Below are 19,127 nucleotides of genomic sequence, written 5' to 3'. Positions count from 1 at the left end.
TCTATGTTTTAGAAGAGGCTGAAGGGTCAACTCCCAAAGCATCTGCAACATCATGTTAACTTCCAAACTAACACATTATGTTACACAAGAACAGAACATCTGTAAAGATTCACTAAAATGTCTCATGATGCGCTTTTCGCAACTCTCCCGGACCGTGAAATAATATTTCTGCGACATCTGATGTCACGGAAGCCCTGGATGTTTAAAGCGATATAAAGCCGTATTTGGTCAGTTACTTTCGATTGTTTGGCAGTTCTCTATGCCCATGGCAAGAACAAGAACATGCAAAAATAGGCCTATAATTTTGTATTCCGCGGAAAGGAACGCCGTCACATTGTGTAGACTACCGTAAGTTATTTTAACAGCACAGGCTGGTTGTAAGACTGTATCTTGCTATTGGAGTATAATATTAATTGATCCAATATAATACTTCTACAAACACTTGCATACACTTGTAGTTTGGAGCGCACAAATAATCTTATATTCCCGAACCTATTTAGGGAAAAAAAACATTATATTTTTGACTAGGTCTAACGGAATATATTAACTGAAATGTATCTAAAAAAAAAAAAATCTTGTCTTTGTACACAGCTTCAAAGGTAGTTTAAGTTCTAAATAGGCCTATATATATATATATATATATATATATATATATATATATATATATATATATATATATATATATATATATATATATATATATATATATATATATATATATATATATATATATATATATATATATATATGTGTGTATATATATATATATATATATATATATATATATATATATATATATATAGAAAGCAAGCAATGTTTCTTGTCAGGAAATTCATCATATAAAAGAATCATGAAATTAGTTTGAGCATGTATAACTTTCTTGATGGTGTTCTTTCTCAAGAGATAGTCTTTATCTCTCATTATCCATTTCACTTTTTATCTCACTCCCTTCAAAAGATGGTCTCCTGCAATCTTTTGGATATTATTGATATTAAATAAAGAGGTTAAATATAAATGCCTGGTATTTTCTCAGATCAGAGATTAAAAAATTATCTAAGAAAATCACAATACCGAATCAGCTATGTGATCATTCTCTGTTATGGAAAAACTAACATACAGTTAAATTGGCTGTTTAGAAACAGGCTAAGTGATCATAGTCTCTACTAGACATAAGAAATAAAAGTGATAATTTGAGCAAATAGAATCACTGTGATGTTTACATGATTAGGATTGTAAAGTGTATCTCAGAACTCATGACGTGAACAGTAAATAAATTAAGTATAGAGCAGCTGAACGTCATCAGGATCATCCTATTGTTTGCAAGGTAAAGAGCTCCATCTAGTGTTCCAACAATGACCTGCAAGTCTGTCAATGACCTTAAAGAAGAGACGAGCAAAATAGCCTCACTGTTAGAACTGACAACATATCTGAGGCAACAAATTCTTTTGAATGGGTATAATTTGGAAAGGCACACACATCTTAATAAAAGGTCTAACAGCTGATAATGCATATCAGAGCAAAAACCAAGCTCTGAGGTCAAAATAACTGTCTGTAGAGCTCAGAAACAGGATTGCATCAAGCCAAACATCTGGGGAAGCGTTCAGAAAAAAAATCTGCTTTACTGAAGGGTCACAGAAGCATTTAGTCTCTGTTACCCTTAATGGAAGACGTTTGAAACAACCAGGACACTTCCTAGAGCTGGCCTCCTGACCAAACTGAGCAACTGATGGAGAAGGGCTCTGGTTAGAGTGGTGACCAAGAAGCTGATAGTCACTCTAGTTGAGCTCCATGATCATATATGCAGATGGGAGAAATCTACAGAAGGACAAACATCATTGCAACACTCCACTGATCCGGTCTTTATGGCAGTGTGGCCAAACTCAATCCTCTCCTCAGTGTAAATGCATGAAAAGACACTTGGAATTAGCAAAAAAGCACCTAAAGGACCCTCAGACTCTGAGACACAAGATTCTATGGTCTAATGAACCTCATTTCCAAGCATCATGTTCGAAGGAAACCAGGCTCATCGCCTGCAAAGTACCACCCTAAAAGTAAAGTGTGCTGGTAGCAGCCTCATGCTGTGGGGCTGTTTTTCAGCGGCCGGGACTGAGGGACACGTCAGAGTAAAAAAAAAGTTAATTGCCCCAAAATATTGAGATAGCCTTAAAGATAACCCTGTCCAGAGCATTCAGAACCTGGACCAGGACAGAAGGTGAACCTTCCAACAGCACAATGACCCTAAACACACAGCAAGAGTCAGTTATAGACAACTCTGTGAATGTCCGAATGTCTGAAACTGATCTTAAACACAGTTGTAGAAGCTCACTGTTCCAGGTTAAATGAAGTTAACTTATCACATGCACAATTCTATCAGATTCGTTTCCTCCTAGTGGCCATTGAGATAAAACAAATTGTAAAGAAAAATAAAAACTAAAACCTCAATCAATGTTTCTTGCTAGAAAATTCATCATTTCTGTGCACTCTTTTCATTTTATCATATGTGACCCTGAACCACAAAACCAGTTTTGAGTGGGGTATAATTTTAGCAATATATAAAAAAAACCATTGAATTGGTCAAAATTATTGATTTTTCTTTTATGTCAAAAATCATTAGGATATTAAGTAAATGTTAATATTAAGTATATTTTCTAATTTTTCTAAATACATCAAAACTTAATTTTTGATTAGTAATATGCATTGCTAAGAATTCATTTGGACAACTTCAAAGGCGATTTTCTCAATATTTAGATTTTTTTGCACCCTCAGATTCCAGATTTTCAAATAGTTGTATCTCGGCCAATTTTTGTCCGATCCTAACAAACCATACATCAGTGGAAAGCATTGTATCTATTCAACGTTATAAATCTCGAATATAAATATAAAAAATAAATATAAAATATACATTTCGAAAAATTGACACTTAAGACTGGTTTTGTGGTCCAGGGTTATTATTCTCATATTAACTGTACTGTACTGTACTGTACTACCAATATTTTACTTTTAAAATTTGACTGTCTTTTTGAAATATTGTATTGTATGTTTGTAAGTCAATACATGCTGTAAAAAAACTGAACATGACTATTCACTCTTAGAGGCAGAGGTTTGTGTACAGGTACAACATTTCAACAGTTAAGATCAATAAGGAGAAAATAAACTAGTATTTGAATAAGGAATTAGAATGAAAACTCTTACCTTTTGAGATAAAGGGTAGCATAATCATAATTATCTTCCAGACTATACATGTAAACACATCAAGCTTTTTCTGAAAACAAAAGTAAAAAAGATAAATTAAACATGCTAGTGTGTGTTAGTTAGTATTATAGTATAAGCATAGAATGTTTTTAAGTGTATGTATTAAATAACTTTAATTGATATATAAAAAATAATAAAGTTCTACATACTATTAATCATTATCTGTTTGTGCTTCACCAAACCAACCTGTTTAAAAAGCAATCTTAAAGTCTGTTTGAAATATATCTTCTATATACCAATGTAACCAAGTTATACCAATATGAAATATTCTACATTGTACAGAAATAGTTTATTCAAAAAACTGAGTGAATTCAAACCTGGAACCAACAACTGTTAAAAATTGGTTTTCGGTCTGGTTTAGGTCTGTGATGGAGAAATTTGCCTGTAGCCAGTAAAATATATTGTAGTAGAGTCTGATAGGCAGTCTTCAGCTGATATGAGGGTAATAAATCTAACCAGAAATACATGAAAGAAACAGTTACACAGATGTACAATACCATGTACAATGTAAATATGTAAGCATCCTGCAAACACCCAACCTGCTTTATGCAGCAGACATTGTTTAATTAGACATAATTTAATATAATATAATATATTAAAAAGTATATATTTAAAATAAAATAAAAAAAGAATTATGAAGTAAATGAATGGATTTGTGTGTGTGTGTGTGTGTGTGTGTGTGTGTGTGTGTGTGTGTGTGTGTGTGTGTGTGTGTGTGTATAGCCCATAAGCCATATTCTGTAATTTAGTCTTGCAGCAGTTTAACATAATGGTATTTTGGCTGTGATTATTTTGATATGTATATATATATATATATAAAGTATATAATGTCTATTATATATGGTTTTTACAAACAGAAACATCAATCTACCTGAGTAACAGAAAGTAAAAACAAATTTTTACAAAAGTCAGTTTACAAAATCAAACGTTTGGGACATTTTTTTTTGTCATTTAATGACTTGGGAAAAGAGTCCCAATCAACCCAAATTCTCTCTAATATATGAAATCACGACTGCATTACAATATGTTGTTTTAAACCCCAAATATCTTAATTAATTTAATTATATTTCCTTCATTAATAATTATTGAGTGATTTGTAATCTTAAATGTTAAATGTAAAACATAAAATAAAATAAAAAATAATTGTTGTGTGATGTATAAAGTCTGCACAGACATTGCAAATGACTCTCTGTGACCAATGAAAATCTCACTTGTTTAATCAAAATGAGCTCTGTTTTAATCGCTCTAATCAAAGAAACAGATCTAACATGTGATAAAGTGTTGGAATATTGGGTCAGGACATAAGCAAATATGTAAATAAAATACCAAAACAATTTTATACACAATTTGTGAAGTTTTCTACAGTTTATGTATGACTTCTCTTCTAAGCATAATCAACTAACTGCAGTTCAAACATGGTATTTTCTTAATAATGATATCAAAAATTATGATTTGAGTGATACTAGACAGATTTGTGTTATAACTTGATTTCAGCACTTTCTTTACTTCCTGTGCCAGCATCCTTAAAACATATCTTCAATTTTATTTTCAATGAAACAACATTTCATTAAAAAATTATAAGCGAAATCATATTGTATTCTTACTTTAACATGCCTTGTAAAATGTCTCGTCAGATTTCAATCAATTTTTAATTCAGAAATTTTAAGTGAATCATGTTGTATTCTTACTTTAAGAAGTCTTGTAAAAATGTTCAGTTAATGCCAAAAGCATCTTTTTTTTATTTATTTTTTGCTGTAAAAGTATATTGATGCTTGACCTAAAAAAACTAAACATTTGTCTCTGGTTCTTTTTAGAATTGAAAAAAAACCTCAACTAGTAAATATTTAAATTTATGAAAATAAGCAGCAAAAACACTTCTAGTGTTTCAGTGAAAATTATTTTTTCTCTGATTACAAAAAAGGACAACTAAAAGAGAAATAGCACTGAATGCAATCATTTGATATACTAGAATGTACAACAAAATTAGAAATCTATTTTTTTCTTGGTCCAAAAAAATTTGAACCAAATTTTTTACTGTAGATTAATACCTCTGTATGACAGGTGTGAATACAGGTGTGGTGTGTCCCAAAACCTCCCTCCTTCAGCCTTTGATTTTATAATCAGCACATAACATTTCTTTAACTGTCTGAGCCTGATAACTCAAGTTTGAGGGGATCTGGTCTAAAGGAAGTCAAAACAAAGGTTGTAGATATTTATTAATTTATTAAACATTTCAAAAGCAGTTACAAACTTAGTCATATGCACAGCATAAATGAGTACACCCCCTCTTTTGTACAGGTCTACAAGATATGTATTTTCTTAATGAACACTAATACGATTTATGGAAAGATTGCAAAATTGAAATGTTTTAAACATATGCTTAATAAAAATAGAGAAATATGTAATTAATATCTGTAAATCAGCCAATCATTTTCATGTTAAAATATGGCCAACAATGCAGGGAAAGAGGAGAGGACAGCAACGTCTGTTTCGGATATCACTAAATGGCATCTGTTTTGAAATCTCACAACAGACCAGAAGAGAAGACAATGCTGAATAAAGCAGTAGTTTTTGCTATTTTTGGACCAAAATGTATTTTCGATGCTTCAAAATATTCCAACTGACCCTCTGATGCCACATGGACTACTTTGATGATGTTTTTATTACCTTTCTGGACATGGACAGTATACCGTACACACAGCTTCAATGGAGGGACAGAGAGCTCGTGGAATAAATCTAAAATATCTTAAACTGTGTTCCAAAGATAAACGGAGGTCTCACGGGTTTGGAACGACATGAGGGTGAGTTATTAATTACATAATTTTGATCATTGGGTGAACTAACCCTTTAAGAAGAAGAGCAACAGCAGACAGTTCCACTCAGCCGAGCAGCTGACGATAACGCATGCGCATTACTCCATCAATTAATGTCTTATGTTAAGTACGAAGCTAGTTGTACGAAACACATTTTTGTTACTTTAAAATGCAACTTCTGACCAAACTACTAATCCACAGCATTACTTCCTCAGAAAAAACCCATATCCTGCTGTCCTTTCATCCATCAGTCTATCAACATATGTGTTTAAAACTGTTTTGAATGTTTTCATTATAAAAAAAAGTGACGTGACATACAGCCATGTATGGTGACAAATCAGAATTTGTGCTCTGAATTTAACCCATCCAAAGTGCACACACCGTGAACACACACCCGGAGCAGTGGGCAGCCATTTATGCTGCGGCGCCCGGGGAGAAGTTAGGGGTACGGTGCCTTGTTCAAGGGCACCTAAGTCATGGTATTGCTGGCCCGAGACTCGAACCCACAAACTTAGTGTTAGGAGTCATAGTCTCTAACCACTAGGCCATGACTTCCCCAAAAAGACTGATCTGTGCATATATCTCTCCTGATTCAGACGAGACAACCTTTTTACTGGAGAAAGCAATAGTAGAGGACCTGTATTTTAGTTAGAAGCAACAGTTTAAAGTCAAAATTGTCTTGATGCACTTGTATCCTACAAACATGCAGCTTTTCCCTTTAAAATACATTGATTGATTGACAGTGGTCATGAAGTACTTCTGATGGCACCTATTCACTGAAGAGGATCCATTAATGAGCAGATGTTACATTTCTCCAAATCTGTTCCAATGAAGAAACAAACTCAGTTAAATCGTGGATGGTAAAAGCAAAATTTCAACTAATTTAAATTTTTGGGTGAACTATTCCAAATGTGTAATAGAATTACAGCACTACGTTTTTACAGTTACATTTTTAGGTCATTATAAATTTTAATTCCCAAGATGAAATTGTTCCTACATGTGGCTTTGACAGCACACTAGGTTATGAGACAGCAACTAAAATAACAGAAAGTAACCCAGGCACAAATCCTCATATTTGTAGGACTGTTTCGTAATGACTTTTCCTCAATGTTAGTCACTGCTTCCAGCATTTAACACAAACATTTCCGTAAAACTGATGTTGTTCAAAGACGTCAGGACATATAGAGGGAGTGAGAAAGAGGACATTTTGTAAAGAGAGAGAGAGAGAGAGAGAGAGAGAGAGAGAGGGAGAGAGGGAGGAGGTGGAGACACACGCATACCTATACAAGTGTTTAGTGTTGAAACGCAGGCCTTCCCGTTCATACTCAATATAAGTTTCATTCTCGTCAGGATTATTATCTGTCGGACAGCTGGGACTCTGTTGGTCCATATCTACGGCTTATTTAGTTTGTTTCCTCTTCGTACTCGTCGGGTTTCTGTTGGATCTTTAGTGTCTGGCTAGCGAGCATAGCTAACCGCAGCTAGCCGGATAAATCTCTTTCCTCGGCCTCAGGAGCCCATTACACACACAAAATGGCATTAAAACGAATTCACAAGGTAAAACGTTATATTTATATTATTTGTTTACAATTCGCTACCTAAACCCTGTGGGTTTTTGATTTATATCTAAAATATATAACGTTAGACGTTAGCAAATGCTATGAGGATAGCAAGCTTGGTTATGAAGCTTGGCTGTTTTTGTTTTCATTATTACTATTATTGTTGTTGTTCATTTTAATATTGTTTGTTGTATTCATGTTTCCTAAAAGTTCCGATGACATTGTTATCCAATTTGTCTGTATCTATCTATCTATCTATCTATCTATCTATCTGTCTATCTATCTATCTATCTATCTATCTATCTATCTATCTATCTATCTATCTATGTTTGTCTATCAATCTAACGTTACCTTTTTATCAATCTTCTATCTAGATTTATACAACGCCATAACAGGTGCCACATTGTAATACATAGCTTTACGGCATTTCAGTCTGATATGGCTATTAACAACATTTTTCATATCAAAAAGGAGGAAATGGAATCTGATTTTACAAGGTGGATAAGGAGGATTTTTTGTGGATGTGTTTCCTCTGTGAGTCACATCCAGTTAAACAGAACCGTATATGATTTCACATGCTTGAACTCAGGGTGTTGATTCAGATGAATACAATTTATGAATCATCTCGGTCACAGATGTTACTAGTTGGGACAGGATTTGCCTTAATTGGTTTAGAGCAAATCTTATGGGCATTTAATACTGGCTTCTTGTCAGTTCTTATGGGTTGGCCCCTTGTATTAGTGACGTTTTTTCATTTTGGTAAACGCAACAACTTTGCGTCATTTCTAGAAGTTCTTCCTGGAAAGCTACTATGAGTGCTCATTGCTACAGTTAGAAATATCCGGCCCATACTAGTGTGAAATAGTTGCACAATAGTTGTTGAACTTGGCAAAAGGATGATTTTTCCCTCTTTCGCTGACTTTGAGAGCTTCTATGATTTGGACTGACACAGCAGATTGTCTGTGGGCTGATGGCCATAAACTTGTGTGGCTTGTTACTCCCATATCAAGCAGTTTTCAGGGCTTTGGCTTGTTTAATAGGGAAATGTGAAGTATGGCAGAAACTGAAACTTGAGCTGAGAATTTATGCCAAGTGTGCGCACAGACGTCTGGTTGGAAATACCAGTCGTGTATCTCTAAAGTGATGGCAGGGCTAGTTTATTCCCCACACCCTCATCTGAAGTATGCAGTTGTAAAAATAGCTGCCACTAGTGCTGATGTTCACACTGTTCTATATTGGTTAGCTGAATTGGTGTCGTACATTGATTCCCAAGAAGACTCACCTTGTCATCCACGCTGCTTTGATTAATGATGACAGAGAATGAACTGAACCGTACTTCTACTTCTTGAAACAGTTGTGATTTGGTTGTCTCTGTGTTATGATTTAACATTCCAACCCTGTTGTACTTCTGGTGTGGATTGTGAGACTGTTTATTTCCTAGTTTGGTTAGTTCCTCATTAGTTGCTAGAGATCGATCTAAGCATAGGCTTTTATACAGATTTTTCACTTTATACAACTAGACATTATGCCATTGCCGATGAGCTCGAGAAGAATTCAGATTCTTAAAACTAGAGCGAGACCAATAATCATTTTTTTTAGTTCTTAAACTTATGTAATTGTTATAAAGTGTTTAAAGGTCCTATGACATGAAAATGTCACTTTCTGAGATTTTTTAACATTAATATGACTTCCCCTAGCATGTATGTGGTCCCCAAGTTTCTAAAAATTTTAATCGGTGTAAATCGAGATTTTACTATCTTTCTCTGCCTTTGAGAAAACGGATGCTCAAACGGGCTGATCTGGAATCTCCTCTTTGTGACGTTGTAAAGAGAAATGTTACCTCCCCTTTCTCTGCTTTGCCCGCCCAAATATTTACATATAATTCAGTCGCAATGTCAGGACAGCCGTTACAAACAGACTTTTATTATATGGATTCGACAGCACCGCCACAAACAGTGAGTAACAGTGTTCATTTAATGCCTGATCTGTGATCAGTGATTTCTGATGTGTAGTTAATCATTCAAGTTCACACAGACTTTCTTTCTAAATCGTTTAATATTGTTTATGCATCAGTGAATCAAGCCAGTGACTAAACGATCAACTTCACGTTGTTTCTCTTAGTAGCATGAAACAAATCTGTTATTTAAATTGTGATTTAACTACAGAGAGCGATCAAAGAACGCTCCCTTTTTTCGGAGCTGTCACACATCGCGAGTATATCTGCACAATTGCCCAAACTGCCGTTACAATGAATGACGCTGTTATGCTGCACAACGGAGCTCTTACTGTATTCATGTGTTTGCTGTTAGTTGTGGTGAAAGCATTTTGTGAGAGAAAACGTGTTGCAATAATGACGAGATCACTGCATTCACGCGATAAACAGACTCTGTCTACTCAATGCTCATCACTGCAGCCATTCATGTGATGGGAAAAGATTGATAAAATAATTATATAATCAACAAATCCACGATTTGTTAATCTCGACAGCTGTAGTATATATATATATTATATATATATATATATATATATATATATATATATATATATATATATATATATATATAATACGCATTACGAATGCAAAGATGTCAGCCAATCACAACAGTTGTCGTTTCCTCGGAGTCTCACAGCAGACACGCCCCTTCAAACAGAGCATTCAAGCCAGAGGGCTAATATCAGGATATAAAAAATGCTTTTTATTTCTAAATTTTAAATGTAAAAATCATACTTACAATATAAGTACACCTAAGGAAACATTAAAAAGCATTTAAAGAAAAGGAAATAATCCATGTCATGGGACCTTTAATGTTTTTATTGTTGCAGTCAAATGTGACAAAAAAAAAAAAAAAAAATTGGGTCTTCATTTTGTTGGAGGAAAATAATCAGTCCTTGAAATAAATAATATCTGTTGTTTAAGTAATATAATGCTTTATACAAGACAGCTTGCAGATTCACATTCATAAACCGAAGATAACAGTCAATGATAAAATCAAAATATGACTAATTTTAAAAACCGGGTCTAGCAAGATGATAGTGTTTATTATGAAACAAAATTTAATTTGGTTATAAAGCTCTACAGAAGACAATATTGTTGATCTTCAGCTCAAGTCAGTTCAGTGTTGATTCAATTCAGTTCAATCGATAATGCAAAGTTTGTTAATCATGCAACAACACATTCGATTCAGCTATAAAGAATAGAAATTTGTAGTATCAACCGGTTTTATATTCAGAGATGTGCAGCCTGTCGACAATATTATGAGCTAAACAGTCTACCTGTGTTTGTTTTGATGTTCCCACCTTAGACACCCTCTTCATCAAAGAAACCTCTGACCTCTATTTCCTGTCTGCTCACATGCTTACATGCACAGGCAAGTGCCGCCGGAGGGTTGCCTGCACTTCACTTACATGAATTCTCAGAAATGTGCTATTTTCTCAGAAGTGGTTTGTATAGTCACTGTATTTTCTCATAAAGAGAGAGCGAAAGCTCTAGAACGGTAGTCATTTCCTTGTTGCCTAGGTGTGGCTAGAGATCAGAGGACTGGTTTATTATGCTAGCATTTGTCAATATTACCTAAACCAGTGCTAAACCAGCACTTACTTTATCATGAACACCCATTTCACCCATTTCACCTAGAAAAGTAGCCAAAGCACAAACATCGAAACCTGTACTGCTGCCTGAAGATGGTCAAGTGCTGATATGTTGAAGCTGAGTGGCCATTATTGCTATTTCTTTAATGATAATTTTGATTTTCTGATAAAGATTATTGTTAAGATTGTTTTGGGTTATTTCTTTTTGACACCGTAGTGATTTCTAGGCTACAACGATGTAATCATCATTATGCTAATGTGCATGATTAATAATTTATTAGTAGTAGTATTAATCAATTAAAATACCACTAAAATAACATTTAAGTTGTAAAAGGAAGTGTCTGGACTGCATTATATATATATATATATATATATATATATATATATATATATATATATATATATATATAATATATATATATATTATTATTAATAATAATAATAATAATAATAATAATAATAAAGAAAACAGTAAAACCGTGATGTTGTGAAATCATTCTTACAATTTAAAATAGACCTAATTCTTTTGTATTTTATTTTAAAATGGTACTTATTCCTGTGATGGCAAAGCTGAATTTGTTGCGGTCTTCATTGTAATACGATTCTTTGGAAATCTAGTGATTTGCTGCTAAAGAAACATTTCTAATTATTATCAGTGTTGCTGCTTAATATTTTTCTGAAAACCATATTACATTTTTCAGGATTCTTTGATGTTCGATAGAATACCATTTATTTGAAAACGAAATATTTTTGAACAAATTAAATGTCGTTACTGTCATCAATTTAATGCATAAGTACTCAAATAAAAGAATTCATTTCTAAAAAAAAAAAAAAAGAAAAACTCCTAATGACCCTAAACTTTGGAACTGTAGTGTAAATACTTGTAGTTTAATTTTATGTCTAACTGTTAGCTACATATCATTGAATGAATGATATTAAATTACTTTGTGAATACCGTTCATTGGGTAGTAGTCTTTGGAAATCCTCCACTGATGCTATTTTTCATTTGATTTTATATTGGTGGTTGTTTGGCTGAGTTAGCACAATAAGTCGTGGCCTAATGGTTAGAGAGTCGGACTCCCAATCGAAAGGTTGTGAGTTCGAGTCCCGGGCCGGCAGGAATTGTGGGTGGGGGGAGTGCATGTACAGTTCTCTCTCCACCTTCAATACCATGACTTAGGTGCCCTTGAGCAAGGCACCGAAACCCCAAACTGCTCCCCGGGCGCCGCAGCATAAATGGCTGCCCACTGCTCCGGGTGTGTGCTCACAGTGTGTGTGTGTGTTCACTGCTCTGTGTGTGTGCATTTCGGATGGGTTAAATGCAGAGCACAAATTCTGAGTATGGGTCACCATACTTGGCTGAATGTCACTTCACTTTCACTTTTAACTTCAATTGGTTTGACTTTAAAATGACCCGTGGATGTCATTAAATAAAATTAATTAAAAATGAATTATTACCAGACCATATCCTATGTAAATTAGGTCCAAATGTATTTGTCGCAACATACTTAAAATAGTTTGAACTGATCCTTAGGGAAACATTTTTTTTTGGCCGGTGTTTGTGGCTTTTTGGTGACTGTGAGGAAACCGAAAGAATATTTAGCTTAATCAACCTCTGATGATGTTCTTCGTAAAGTTGCATTCAGAAGATGACAGTACTGTTGTTTCCTGCCTGTGGTTTTTCCAGAGAGGAGAAAGTTGTCAGTATTCAGATCAGTGAGGGTGAGAGTGAGTGAAGTAATAGGATAATCTGTCCACTGAGTCTCCGCTTTGATTGTTCTCCAGAATCAACAGTTTGGGCCTCTGGGACAGACGAGCCATCTTGTGACAGTTCATAAATTGTGTTATCTGTCTGGGAGATGAATGCTTATGCATCAGTGTAAAATCTGAATCAAGTCTATTTCCTACCGAGACATCTTAGATTTCTGCTGCTTGTGTCTAAATGGGGATTTTAATAGAACCAGTTAAAATGACACAATGAATGATAATGTACTTGAAGGCAAAATCAGATTGCACATCCAGCAAATTAAAAGAGTCTATCCATCAGAGTATGATACAGTTGAGGCATTATAACTGGTGTCATGTCTCACTCATGCCCTGATAGTGGCATAAGTGGCATAAAACCTACATTTTTAAATTGGTCATTTTCTGCATAACATTACGAACCAGCGGTTTGATACCCACCATGATGACTGAATGTTTGTACTGAGTGTTTCTTGTATAGAATCCTGCTTAAATATAATGTGTGTGTGTATATGTGTCTGTAGTTTACATTACGCAGTTCTGATCTTATATCTTGTAATTCTGTCCTTTCCCTGCTGACTTCTAGGTTTACATCTCACAACCTTCTTTCACAATTCTGTTTATTTTCCCACCACAAAATAGCAAATGTTACGTTATACAATTAATAATTATGTATATAAATATATAAATGCAATTATATCTATTTATATTTCAAATCTTGAAATTCTGAATTGTAAAAAAAAAGAAAAAGGTTACAGTTACCTCTTTATTTATTATTTTAAATCAAGAAACAAGCTTCCATTGTCTTGTGTATTGCTTACATTAAAACCAAGCAGTTTATTAGTTATTCAAGAAAAAATGGTTATACAAGGGTTTCAAAGGGCCCAGTGATGTGACACAAAATGTTGTCATTTTTTATCTGTAACTAATGTCTTATTATATATTAAGATATATAGAAAAAAGATTTTAGTTTTTCATTTTGATGTTTTGTTTCAAGAATGAAATGTATAGAACCTGTATGGATGGCTCAAAGACGACATAGTTGATTGGATGCCCACAATTAATTTTGGAATAATTCTGTGCACTACTGATGCATCCTCGCTCTCGCTCTCTCTAGGAACTGACTGATCTGGGCCGGGACCCTCCAGCACAGTGCTCAGCAGGACCGGTTGGAGATGACTGTGAGTTATTTAGCTCTTTGTTTTTATTACCTGCCTCAGAGCATGTCACTGAACTCAACTTAATGTGACGTTTCTTATTCTTTATGTGCAGTGTTTCACTGGCAAGCAACAATTATGGGACCTGTAAGTGGATATATGTTCTTATTTGCATATACGTTAATGATGAATTGTGACATTTATTTGCATGTGATATCTGCATTGTTTTACTACTGCATTGTCAAGTAATTTTGCCCTGTCGTTTCCTTACAGAATGACAGTCCATATCAAGGGGGTGTGTTTTTCTTGACCATTCATTTTCCTACAGATTACCCTTTCAAACCACCTAAGGCAAGAATAATTAACTATTTAAACAACCTACAAGTTATTCTAGCTGTAAGATTGAGATCATTTAGCATTCCCAGCAGTTTTTGTTGCAATACCTGCTGATATTCTGAAGATGTGCAGTGCAATATCAGTGGTAGGTTTGAAATGTACATGGTCTGATCGTCTGTTTCACTCTCTGGTTTATAGGTTGCATTCACCACAAGAATTTATCACCCAAATATTAACAGTAATGGCAGCATCTGTTTGGATATTCTAAGGTCACAGTGGTCTCCTGCATTAACTATCTCTAAAGGTGAGCCAATAGAAAACAAGATCATTGAATGCACTTTTTTTAATGGGATCGCCAAGATGTGCACTGATAATGTTTATGCCATGTGCCAATCTCTCCTCTTCTTTCTGTTGCAGTTCTATTGTCCATCTGCTCACTGTTATGTGATCCAAACCCAGATGATCCATTAGTGCCAGAGATAGCACGTATCTATAAAACAGACAATGAAAAGTAAGTATATTTGTGTCTTAATCCTCAAAAATAAAATGTTTCAAATTCTATATTAAAAAACAACAGTTTTAACCTAGGCTGATTATTCTTTAGCTGGTGTGAATAATAGAGATACCTTTTAAGTAGTGTGAATTGCTAGTTTGATGTCTCCTCTTAGGTATAATAAACTAGCCAGGGAATGGACAGAGAAATATGCCACGTTATAGGGGTTAAGGTGAGCAAGGCATCATGGGAGAGTGTCTTTGTGTGAGCATGAAAGGCTTACTAATCTCTAGACATCACCAGGTTGCAGTACCATTGGCCACTGGTTGGCATTCCTACTACTGGATGCACTAATGTTATTGATGGTCTTCATAACTGGATGCAGCTTTTTAAAATGGTATAATAACATGAGAAAAACACTATCATTCAGAAAGAAATACAGTCTAACCAAGAATAATAGATTTCTCTCAAAACATAAAATCTCAATGACCCCAAATCTTCTGAATGGTAGTGTATAACTGGTAAAAGATTTTAGGGAAGCATGGTAAATATCACACGATATTTAATATGCATCTTGTCAGTAACGCCGTTTCTGTAATCAGTGGTAAATCACACACGTGTAGAGATTTACAACTGATTACAGAGCCGCATTTCTGTCGATTTTGTCCTACCCTGTCAGATTTTGCTACCTCCCATTAAAACAGTGGGTAGTACAATTCGACAATGAAAAATGCTACCTGTAAATGTATGGGTTATTAACATCTACACCTACCACAACCCTAAAACTTACCCAATACAGTTATTATGTGTTATATTCACGGTTGTAGCTAGAAGGGATACGGCTACAGGAAACCAACAATACATTTTCTTTCTACCTGTTAGATTGTATTTTATTTAAGTCTACACCTACCCCAACCCTAAACCTACCCTTACAGTAATGCAGATATATTAAATATCATTGTTCGGTATGAGAAAAAGAACGCAAGCTCCGGCATTACTGACAAGATGTGCATTAAATATTGGGCGATATTTATCGTGCATCCCTAAAAAATGTCATTTTAACTTTTGTTTACTAAAATTAATATTGTGCATGGGACATGTTTGCAACTTCATAACTCAAAAAAAAAAATCCTGCAAAATCTTTATTTTTGCATTATTAATTTGCTTGTGAATTAATTCATTTCCATGAATTTGTTTCTGTGAAAAGTTCACTGGAAAAAGTGTATAGAAATTTTGTGGCTCTCACACATACCAGCCAGTTTTTTATTTGTATGGTTTTATCATAGGTTTAATGACACGTTTAGTTGAGGTAAACAGTTCAGGCTTTCATTATCACCAAAGTAAATAAGAGAAGTAATGTTTTGAGTTGCAGTGTAGATGTGAAGAGGATGCCACTGTGTTTGACCTTGAGCCGTTTCTGCAGTTTATGATGGTGTGAGCCAAGTTGGCAGACTGTCCGCTTATCCAGCATGTGTGACACTGCCTCTGCAACAGCATTTGCACCAATGCCACACTCATTTCTCTTTTTTTCTCTTTATCTCACACAGGTACAACAGAATAGCTCGGGAATGGACTCAAAAGTATGCCATGTGATACCTGAAGAATATCAAACAAATCTGCAGTATAGCTGAAAAAAGAAAAAAACATTTTTTTTTTTTCTTCCCCTCAATGAATTGACAGTTCCCCGTGTATTCAGACCATATCAGTTCTGCTCGGTTATTTTGACCCCCTTCAACCTTCATTCACATGCTGTAAAAAGAACACGACATTTCAAAGATCACCAAGTTTTATGTTCAGAAAAATGCTCGTGTCGAAGAAGCATGTTTAACTACGAGCTCAGCCATTTTTTATTGAGATAAGAAAAAGAAAAAAAACAACTAAGGTGAAACCATCCAACGCTTCTGACTCACGCCACTGGCTAGAGGTGCTACTTAAGAAAAAGAAACAACGATTCTGCAGGTGCCAGCGTACCTCAAAGTCAATCTGTTGCTTGGTTGGCCTTCATGTTTTTATATGCTTTTACAATAGCAATGAGAACTATGGTCTGTGAAATATATTCTTGCTTCTAACTGACTGTTTCTTACCAAATCAGTCATGTCATTGTATCAGCAGTTACAGAAAAATATATATTTTGCATGTTAATGGAACAATTAAAGTAACTGGTCTGTGGTCTGCCAAAGATGAATATCTGCAGACAATGTTAAGCGAATACATGTTCACTTTTAGAGTCTGAGAACTTATTTTGTTACTCCTTTTCTCTCCTCTTTTTGATGTTTTTAGAATGGGGAGCTATTAGTTTGTCTATCCTCCTAAACACTGTTCTCTCATTGCACTGAATATATGTGATTGGAAGCTCTCAATGGATGACCGATCAACTAATAGCTCTACTGGCTGTTCATTTTGTTTGCTCAATAAAGTTGCTAAACTATCATTTGGTGTTCCCCTCTGCAGTGCCACTGAGTGAAGTTCTTGCTTATTATTATCACAAGTGTACTTGATTCAGTTTACTGTATTCAGGGTCTTATGGCAAGCCATCTTAGCTTAAGATGTATTGCGTGTCATAATGTCTGGGATATTAATCTGGTGCTGTAAGGTACATTAAGTGAATGAACTGAATTTGACACTGTAGTTGTTCGACAGGTTTCTAGATCTCTCTGAGATCTCTCAACAACTTCTGGACTATTATTAGTTATCTGAAGAAGTAACCCCCATTTGTGAGTTGAATAGCAGCTTGAACCCTCCAGCACCAATGATGCTGTTATTGATGTACTGTATTTATGGACAAAAAAGCAACACCATCTGACCAAAAGTTTACAGGAAATAGAACATTCAATAAATCAAAATCAGTTCTGCGATATGTGGAATAATCTGAGCACAACTAAACCACAAGACCTACCAATACAAGATGGAAACATTTTAAAGAAATCCCACCAAAACAACCCAATGGCCAAACAAAATCTACAAATTTATTTAAAAATAATCTAAATCCACTTGACTACCTAATTACATATAAAGAATTTACAAACAAACTCGAAAGCCAAAAATGTAAGAAATCTTGTAATCCTGACAGCATTCTAGGTGAAATGTTGAAACAAAGCACACCTGAGCTTCAGACAGCTGTGCTCAAATTATTCAACCATGTACTTAATTCAGGCTGCTTTTCTGACATCTGGAGCCAATGGATCATTACCTCTATTCAGAAGAGTGGCGACAAATTAGACCCTAATTTCAGAGGCATTTGTGTGAGCAGTGATCTAGTTATTTAGCAGTATAGAATGGTGAATTTCCTTAATGACCACAATGTCCTGAGCCACATTCAGATTGGCTTCCTTCCAGATCTCAGAACAACTGACCACTTTTACACCCTACACACCCTAATCAATAAACACATAAAACAGACCCAAAATGGAAAAATATTTGCATGCTTTGTTGATTTCAAAAAAAGTATTTGATTCTATTTGGCACGACGGACTATACAAAATGGTGTAGGGGCTAAAGTTTTTGACATTATAAAATCAATGTATTTAAACAACAAATGTGCAATCCGAATTGGCAACAAACATACAGAATTCTTCACCCAGAAATGAGTGCAGCAGGGCCGTAGCCTGAGTCCAATGCTGTTCAACATTTACATTAATGAAATAATGGTGCAGTTGGAACAATCTACAGCCCCTGGACTCTCTTTACAAGATAAAGATAAAAGAGCTCTATATGCCATTAAGAAAAAAATTATATATATAAAAAAATATTGAAATACCTCTTCCAATTTGGTGTAAAATCTTTGATAGTGTGATTCAGCCCATAGCACTGTATGGAAGTGAGGTTTGGCGTCCACTCAGTGATCAGAGTTAGATGGGACAGACATCCAACAGAAGCCCTACACACAGAATTCTGCTAAATGATTCGAAAATTACAAAGAAAAACACCCAATAATGCATGCAGGGCAGACTTCCCATTGATTATTAATATGCATAAAATATCCCTCAAATTCTGGATGCATCTTAAATCAAGTCCCACAGAATCGCTACATTTTAAAGTGCTACAAACCCAAGAACTGAACACCGAAAAGAGTCCACTCAGTCAGCTAGTTCTGAGACTTACTAACCTGACTACCTCTACTAACACTAAACAGTCTCAAACCAGCACTGCTTCTCACCTGAACATCAAAATTAATCGAATTATCCAT

General features: G+C 34.8%; 1 protein-coding gene across 2 annotated transcripts; it reads left to right on the top strand.

Annotated features, from left to right (window-relative positions):
* Positions 1–7,305: 7,305 nt before the first annotated feature.
* ube2d2l (ubiquitin-conjugating enzyme E2D 2 (UBC4/5 homolog, yeast), like) lies at positions 7,306–17,372 on the top strand. 2 transcript variants are annotated; one of them, XM_059516089.1, is made up of 8 exons: positions 7,306–7,622; positions 14,073–14,136; positions 14,228–14,259; positions 14,386–14,463; positions 14,647–14,752; positions 14,866–14,959; positions 15,117–15,173; positions 16,489–17,372. In XM_059516089.1, the coding sequence occupies exons 1-7, from the start codon at positions 7,599–7,601 to the stop codon at positions 15,163–15,165; spliced, it is 447 nt and encodes a 148-aa protein (XP_059372072.1). In that variant the 5' UTR covers positions 7,306–7,598; the 3' UTR covers positions 15,166–15,173; positions 16,489–17,372. The 2 variants fall into 2 exon arrangements, with proteins under 2 accessions (XP_059372072.1, XP_059372073.1); XM_059516090.1 differs by lacking the exon at positions 15,117–15,173.
* Positions 17,373–19,127: the final 1,755 nt, after the last annotated feature.

The sequence above is a fragment of the Carassius carassius genome, chromosome 29 (assembly GCF_963082965.1).
Source record: "Carassius carassius chromosome 29, fCarCar2.1, whole genome shotgun sequence".
NCBI classification, from domain to species: domain Eukaryota; kingdom Metazoa; phylum Chordata; class Actinopteri; order Cypriniformes; family Cyprinidae; genus Carassius; species Carassius carassius.
The sequence above is the reverse complement of the archived record's forward strand: the minus strand, read 5'-3'. Positions and strand labels throughout refer to the sequence as shown.